This window comes from Porites lutea, chromosome 8 (genome assembly GCF_958299795.1).
Source record: "Porites lutea chromosome 8, jaPorLute2.1, whole genome shotgun sequence".
Taxonomy (NCBI): Eukaryota; Metazoa; Cnidaria; class Anthozoa; order Scleractinia; family Poritidae; genus Porites; species Porites lutea.
The window spans coordinates 6974699-6983414 of NC_133208.1; the positions used below are offsets into that span (position 1 = coordinate 6974699).

General features: G+C 38.7%; 1 protein-coding gene across 1 annotated transcript in view; it reads right to left on the bottom strand.

The window, feature by feature from the left end:
* Window positions 1-1036: 1036 nt before the first annotated feature.
* LOC140946891 (fibroblast growth factor receptor 3-like) overlaps window positions 1037-8716 on the bottom strand; it is a 9088-nt gene continuing 1408 nt past the window's right edge. Inside the window, exons 4-10 of the mRNA XM_073395998.1 lie at window positions 8329-8439; window positions 7724-7905; window positions 7241-7363; window positions 7060-7130; window positions 5600-5640; window positions 3364-3460; window positions 1037-1173 (exon numbers count right to left, since the gene is read on the bottom strand). Coding sequence (XP_073252099.1) covers window positions 1056-1173; window positions 3364-3460; window positions 5600-5640; window positions 7060-7130; window positions 7241-7363; window positions 7724-7905; window positions 8329-8439 — 743 coding nt within the window. The 3' untranslated portion in view covers window positions 1037-1055. The remainder of the gene's footprint in view (window positions 1174-3363; window positions 3461-5599; window positions 5641-7059; window positions 7131-7240; window positions 7364-7723; window positions 7906-8328; window positions 8440-8716) is intronic.

Genomic DNA, 8716 nt, shown 5'->3' on the forward strand with positions numbered 1-8716 from the left:
CGTCCAATATGTTACCGTAAATTTCGTCTCATTTTGGTTAAACGGATGAAACACTGATCTCGGGCTTGAGACGTAAAGGCATCATATTGCGAGCTTTGATGTGGGCGTTTACGAGTCTCTGGCCTCGAAAAGTAGTTATCAGCAGTCAAATCTATTCGGCGAGAGTTTAACTGATGCTGATTTCTGACTAGGCCAAAGACTTAGCAAAAAATTGTTTTGAAGGCCGGCCTCTATGTGTCCCTTTCAAAACGGCTTGTCTGCATCCGGGATCTTGAATAAATCGACTGAGTCAGGAAAGTTTAAATGTGATCATTTCACAATGCTTGTCAGGTAAAATAATAAAATGTTTAGGCCCTGTTAACTGTTTATAGTCTTCCGCTTTATTCTTGAATATATACTGCTGAAAAAGAGAAAAAAGCGTGTCAGAACGATGCCTAGGAACATTTTTCTTCTTTGTTTTACTAATCGATTTTAAAGGTCAAAAACTACTTATATTTGGCCTTCTAAATAAGACAGTTTAGACCAGTAATGGAAGCAGATACAAACAAGGTTGGAGTTGTCAGGTGATAAGAACTAACAGGGGTGAAACCAGAAATTTTAAACTGTAGGTCTATAAGTTGCTGCTTAAGACTGTCACTGTTCGCCCCTCCTGTGATGATATATACGTACAGCTCGTAAACCCCTAGATCAAATAAGTTGAAAGGCAAAAAATCATGGCAAAAACAGCTAGAATACATCTGCTATTTGGAAAATATCCGCAGAACTAAGCAGCCTCTATATCCTGAATTCATCGAAAATTTATGCGATATTATGATAAAACCAGTTTCAAAGGATTAAATTCTAGGAGTTTCTCTGGTCAGACAGATAATGTAATGGGGCGAGGGTTTAAACCCTCTATCCACTCCTTCCCTCTACATCCCCATACATCTGCAATTACCAGGTTGTTTTTTTCTTTCCTTATACATTTCTCCTCCCACGTTCAAAGGGGTGAACAGCGCCCTGTGAACGACGACGACACTGCTTACCTTCTACAATGTTTTAGTTTTACGATTCATCTACGTATGAGTACTTGCTCCTCTCTTTTCCAACTCTTGCTCAAGTGACGTCACAAGATCCTGAAATGTTGGTCGTTTTGAGGGTTTTAAGTTCCAGCACGAGGTCATTATCTGATATCTACAAAGAAATCAAAGTTTCATTAAGTTTGACAAAAGGCAGTTCTAAGACACGTCCAAACACAATGGATATATAAATAAATGATATGATGATAAAATATAATAAACCGCCAGTTATTGTCAGAGTTTTCAGTCGCGTATCACTTTCTTTCTCCTTTCTACTAATCACTTTTAAACGCCAGTCACTGCCTTTTGGCCATTAAGATAATAAGACGAATTACTTTAGCTTTATTGTAAAAAAATAGGTTAAAGCTTCATGAAATTAACGTGAATTCAAAAATTCCCGTTAATCTAAGTCGCGTTTGGATGAAAGAAGTGAGGTTACGAGGTCAACCAATGTTAGATGTTCGTTTATGTTGACCCCGCAGTATCTGAGCTGTGGTGACACGTTCTATTAGCTTCCCGTTGCAGCTCATAACTGGATAATAATCCTGTAACGCGTGAGCTCGAGACATCTAATAAGTGGAAACAAGCATCCACTTTGTTTTAGCTTCATTCAATGCGAGGTTTGATTAGGATGAGGAATCCACCAGACGAGATATTGCGTCCTTGGTCTTTGAGTGAACAAAGAAAGTTGCATCGTCTGCGTACTGGTAGCAACGACACTTAATGTGCTTTTGAAAATCAGATATATATAGGTTGAACATAAAAGGTCCAAGTATTGAGCCCTGTGGGACACCAAACAGTACAGTCTCGATCGATGAGGTCTTGTCATCCATTTCAACGAAGTAGCTGCGATCAGAGAGGTAATCGACCGTAGTCCAAGCATTGCATTCAAGACATGTAAAAAACCTAAAGTGTACACCTTGGTTAATACTGTCTGTGTCAAAAGCTTTAGAATATCTTGCCTAAAAAAACATCAACCTGACTTCACCCCTCTTCATAGCTGGCAGGAGATAATCGCAAATACCTAGCAGCGCAGTTTTTGTAGTCAAGAGTGGCCCTTGCGAAAACCAGATATACTTAGTGCCAATAAATAAAACTCATCAATGTAGGAAATTAATTGTTTTAGCACTAACCGTTCAATCGCTTTTGTAAGAGCCAGTAGGACACTGGGCTGTAAACGTTGACGTTCTGTCGGTGGTCCGTCTTTGGGATGGGTGAAGGCCGAGCAGTTTTCTATGCTCCAGGAAACGTCGAAGAGGTGATACAGGTATCGATAATGTGAGGGAGAGGACCGGCAATATGCTCCCTTAATTACTGACAACAAATTTAACAGGTATTTGATCGACACCGGTTGAGCAGTCTGCGCGGAGGTAGTGTATTTCCTACAAATTTACGTGACATAACTTAAATGATTGTTGTGGGTGCTTTGGTTATGGTGGTAGCCAGTGTCTTTTCGTTAGTAGCGATGGAGTACATATTGAGCTGATCTGGATCGGCTATTAGGGGACTGTTACTTAGGTTAACAGACGATGGACGACCCTCCATACCTCTTTAGGGCGTTTTGAGGAGAAGACCGTTATAAAAAAGGACCTCTTTGGTTTACCAATAACTACCTTAAACCTTAATCTTGTTACGGATAGTCCTAAAAGCAGTCCATCATTCATCACTATTCGTATTCTGCGCCTCCAGTACAATCTGAGTTTATCTCTCTCAGCTTGCAGCTATCTGGTATCAGCTGCATGTAACCACGGCTCATGGGGTGGGTTGTTTTAACTCACTTCAGAGGCGCATGTCAGTCTAAGCACTCAGCAATAAGAGTATTTAATTAGTCGCCCACTTTATCCGGTAACTCCACAGTGTAAATGATTCACATATACACGGATACACATCTGGCATTCTTGACACTAAAAATATGGTATTAGGGTGGAGATCTACCATCGAGCTAAACTGTGAGGAACTAACCCTTGAAGCGGCCAGATTTTTTTCGCTTGACCCCCTTCGTACGTTTAGGGAAAGCACCACGAAAAAAAAGTTTTGATTTCAGATTATTCGTTTAACTTTGTTTTTGTTGTCTCAAGTTTTATTTTTTTAAAACGTTTTATTAAATTCCTTTATTTTAAAATGTTACCCTCACTTCTGCGTTTATTCACTTCATTTGAAAGTCGTTTTCCACCAAGTTCGTGTTAATTTATTTTGCGTTAATTTAAAATACCTTAATTTTATGGAGCGTTAACATAATTTCCTGTAATAAGGTATCGATAAATAGATTACTAGAGATTGGTGGAAATATCTCGACCCAACTTACATCTCATCTGAGCAACCATCCGGTTGTTGTAACCTCTTTCCGGACTTCAAAAAGTCCACAATCTCTATGCCTCCCAAACCGGAATATGGCTTTCTTCCTAAAACAGAAAAAAATAAAAAGACAAAAAACAAGTGAAAAAAAAATGGACATAGTTCTGACAATTGTTAATTGGGAAGGCCATAAAAGAACATTATCATTATTATTATTATTAATGTTATTATGCAGTATAAAACGTAAGAATGCAAACTGTTAATCATGTAGGGTGCACAGCGTGTGGCCTACAAGGAACTAAACTACCCTGAAAAACGGACTGTGTTATGGAATGTTGCAAGGGCAAAATCAAAAAAAAAAAAAAAAAAACCTACAATAATACAGAAAGATAACCGTACTTGGCTGTCTTCTTCTCATCCTTCTTTCCACGATTATCCACCCACGGGCAACTTATTTCAGCTGCCCAGGCTTTATTTATTAATAAGTATTATTATCATTATTATTGTTGTTGTTGTTGTTGTTATAAAATGGTAGTATGGGTACTGAAAGCCAACTTTTTCTAAAAAAATCTAGGGAGCAAACTCCCGCTTAAAACTGGAGAAGATTATGCATCCACAATGACTTGGTTAAGAACACGCTTTAGTGTTGAAATTTTGAGATCTGCAAACATGTGCTTGAGAGGGTCAAGAACCCGGCGCTTTTAGTTATAACAAAGACACATTAGATGAGCAATTTTATAGCGGATATGAAGTGATGTCAGTTTCTTATTTTATTTTACTTTTTTTCGCTTTTTCAAATTTTTCTTTGCCTTAACGGTTTCTATCACGCTTCACCTTATCTTGGTGAGTGGCAGTGTTGATAATATTATAGTCAGCGTCGTTAATTTAATTTGCGCCTATGATGAGACAGACTTATTTCAACTGTACATCTTTTACACATAGAAATAAATCCTTTTAAAACATTTTTTTAATGGAAATGTGTTATCCGAAAAGACAAATTTACTTTAAATGTTTTAGTTACTTAAGGACAGTTTTGTTGTGGTAGTATATATTAGAAGTGTGATTTACTTAATTAATAATTATTTAAAGAATTCGTTTTTATCTTCTTCTTCTTCTATTTTTTTTCTTCCTTTTTTTTTACTATCGTAAGACAGTTTAATTACGTTCACTGGCATACTAGTCATAATTGCAATAGACCTCTTTCACAACTGGCGGCCAATTTATTTATTCGTTTATATGTATCAGGAGCCTTTCTGGTCTCGTTTGAAGGTAACAATTATTTTGAATTTTGCACATGCTAACGAGGCCAGAAATTATTACAATTTATAATTATTATATGAAATAATGTTGAAAATCACTATAGTCCCAGCATTTTACAGTTCTCGGATTAGTACCCTAGCCTTTGAGTGAATGTGAGACTTAGGTTGACTTTGTTTTGATACAAACCTTTGGTTTTTCGTTTTTTAAATTTATTATTATTTTTTTATGGAAAGTGAAACATAATCTACATACCGTAAATCCTCTATTAAGCCTCCCCCCCCCCCGGACTTATTTATTTCAAATCCATTTTAAGGTGGTTAATAGAGACGGGGGGATTATTTGATAGGGGGCTTATTTAATTTAGAAAATACGATGTTATCAGTTCTCCATAAAGATCTAGAATACAAAATGGAGAAGCTCAAGAACAAGAAGGTTGGAAGTCATTCAGCCGAGGATCAGAATCAAATCCGAACGTAAAGTCAATTGGTAAATTATCCATCCCAGATCAGTCTACACGAAGTTTTACAGTCATAATTTATTAATACGGTCTCTCATTTATTAGTGAAGAATAATTAGGGGAGCGGAGGGGGGCTTAATTGAGAAGAGGGGCTTATTAACGTTTTCCAGTGAAAAGGATGGGGGTGCTTATTAGAAGGAGGGGGCCTATTTGAGACTGGGGGGCTTAATAGAGTATTTACGGTAAGAAAACAAGGTCGAATTTAGCCTGTTTCCATTTATAACTTTAAAAGGGCCTATTCTACCATTAGCAGTAATTTTGCCTTTCACCTTTCGCCTTGTAAAAATTTCATCATGCATATCATAACTGTTATCGTGTAGCCTTAAATTTCAAATCTATAATGGACTAGAGGTTGATCTGGGGACCGATATGTGTAGGAAAACAAAGGACATCGATCAATTGCGCGGAAGCACAGATCCGTAATCAGTTTTTCCTAATAAATGTTTGTTGAATTTAGTCTTGTTTCTACCTCCAGACTCTATTTCCCACAGCACAACTCCAAATGACCATCTTAAGAGAGAGAAAGAGAATAAAAAAAAATTAAGTTTTCATGTCTATACTGCACCGAATCTATACAAAATAAGCAGAAACTCTAAGGAAACCACAGGCTCTAATAATAATCAACTACACGTTAAAAAATGTTTAGCTGGACAAAACCTCGTGATGAAATGTACTGCTGCGTCTCTGTGAGAAGGATGTCACTAATGCACCAGTCAATGTAAATCCCCGCCCCCCTCCGAAGGGCCTAAGAAGGGACTTAGATAAATAGGCTGGAAAAAGACAGAAGAAAGTGAGTAAATGTTATCGTCCCGGGGCAATATTTCCCTGCTTATGTTTTCGCTTGTCTCCGCCAGTACAAGGCACAAAAAACACAACCTCTGTCTAAATTAACTCAATGCCTTTTGATTGTTATTTTATTTCGCGTTTCTGCAAGTTCCTGTAGTATTTGAAAACTACGTGTAGAAAGCATAGCTTCGAGAGCGGTGATTTGACTCCATGACATTAGCACACCAAAACGCGGTTACATACGCGGAAATTAAAAAGCCTGCGTACCCGATGTACACTGTACATTACGAGACAAGACAAAACATGAACTTTGCAGGAAAGATGACAAAAGTTGTCATAGAGCAATGGGTATGCATGCAGTTTACATTTGTTGCATTTTCAAGTTCAAATAACCTCTGATCTCCCTAAACACTGAACAACACAAACGTATTAGTAAAGCAGCAGCACTACCATGTTAAGGTAAACCAGGCCTGCGTGCTTAGCAAGCTGCTCTAAGGTAGAGAGACCTGGACCCTCCACTCCGGCCACCTAGAAGGCAGACTCAACGCCCTCCACCCGCACTGCCTCAGAAGGATTTTAAGCATCAGCTGGCAAGACCGAGTCACAAACAAGGATGACCTAGCACAGGTGGGAGTACCTAGTATGTTGACCTCGTTCGTCAGAGACGGCTTAATTGGGACGGGACAGGACGGGAGAATTCCTAAGGGCATACTCAAAGGTGAGCTTGCAACTGGAACTAGACCTACAGGAAGGCCTACCTTTCGTTTCAAAGACCTTTGTCAACGATATCTGAAGGCAGGCAATATCAACCTTGCAGGTTGAAAAGCAGTGGCAGCAGATCGAAGTCACTGGAGGCTTGCTGTCAAGCCAGACAGTCAGGCGTGTTAGGAGAAAAGAGGGGAGCAGTGGCAACAGAGGAGAGAGCGCAGACGGCTGAGGGCAGCATCAATACCCACATAGCTAAGCACGGAACATTAACCTTCAACATAGCCTGCCGATCTGGAATCGGGCTGAACAGCCACAGCAGGCGCTACAACTTAACCACTGACTAAACCATGGCGCTGATTCCATTTTCCACCTAGACAGACGGATGCCAGGAAGTTTTAAATAATGACTGTGAGATTGAAAAGCAGGATAACTTACACGTCAGTCTGGGTAGTGTAGATGTAATCCTCTAGAGACTCGATGGCCATCCATCGAACAGGTAGCATTCCCTTTAAGTAAAAGATATAAGAAGCAGAAAGTAAAAGACGAATGAAGCTGAGGAGCTGGTAGACGATAGCAATCGATTTAAGTGCCATTAATAATAGTTATTTAATCCTACCCCAGATGTGTTTTCGTATTCGCCACTTTCATACACGTCACGCGACAGACCAAAATCAGAAACCATAGCAACGTTATTCTTGCCAAGCAACACATTCCGGGCCGCAAGGTCACGGTGCACACACTGAAACAAAACGAGTTCAAATACGTTTATATTTTATGTCGCGACTAAGTGTTGATCACCGCCTTGAAACAACTTATAGAGAATGGGGTCGACTAATGTTATTATCTAATGATGACCATTATAAATGATGATGATGACGCTAATGCTGATGCTGCTGCTCCTTATGATGATGATGATGATGATGATGGATGATGATGATAGATGATGATGATGATGATGATGATGATGATGATGATGACGATAATGATGATAATGATGATGGTGATACTGATGATGATGACGGATGCGAAACCATGTATAGTTTGCATAAAAATGGGTGTTAAGGGAAATGTAAAATACAAAAAATATATATATTTTTACTTTTTTGTTTGACAGGTGTAACATCCCATTGGCCACATCTCTAGCAATCGTGATTTTATCGACGGACGTGAAATGTACGGCGCTCTCCGCTTTAAAATTGATGTATTGACGTTCTCGATTTTTCCTAAGGTGACTCAACAAGCAGCCATTTTCTGCCAGTCGGACGATCACTAGTATTGGCTCTGATGAAAAAAAAAATGATTATATAATAATTTCATTTAAATACATTGTTTGGTGATAGCCTGGAAACACTGACCTTCCCTTTAAAGAACTCTTCTACATTGATAACCAAAAGCCTTGTGACTTGAGCGCGAGGCCTGTTCATGAGATCTAACAAACTGGTCGAACTTCATCCAACATAGATGGACAGAAGACACTACTAAGTCGTTATTTTGTTATTTTATTTGTTTGTTTTTTTACTTAAAATTCCCTTCCCATGTCACCCAGCGTTGCGGACACATTATTAGAACTGTTTAACTGGCCTTGCAAAGTAAACCTCACCCTTGAAGATACTATGAAAGGTAAAAAAAAATTCTCATTCAAATCCATTCTACGTCTACTGAAATCAAGTTTTAAAATGACTACTAGAAATGTCCACTACTCACCATTCCTTGTACAGGCCCCGATGAGACTTACAACATTTGAATGTTCACCAACTGTGACCATAATTTTAAGCTCATTCAAAAGGTCCCGCTTTTCTAGCGTTGTTGCGTTTTCTGCAGTAGAGAACAGAAGGAGAATTGTCACCGCTTAAGACATTAGTGTTACAGAGCAGAAAGGAGGATTCCAGCCTAGAACGAAGGTCTTACAAACGTACGAGGAACGAAAATGCTGGAAGACATGCCTACAGCATAGATTGACAATTTCATAAATTGTAATAATATTTGGACAACGGTTACCTTTGCTATAGAATAGATGATGATGATGATGATGATGATGACTGTAAACTGCTTTTATTGTGAGGACTAAATACTAGGAGACAAGTAATGCAAT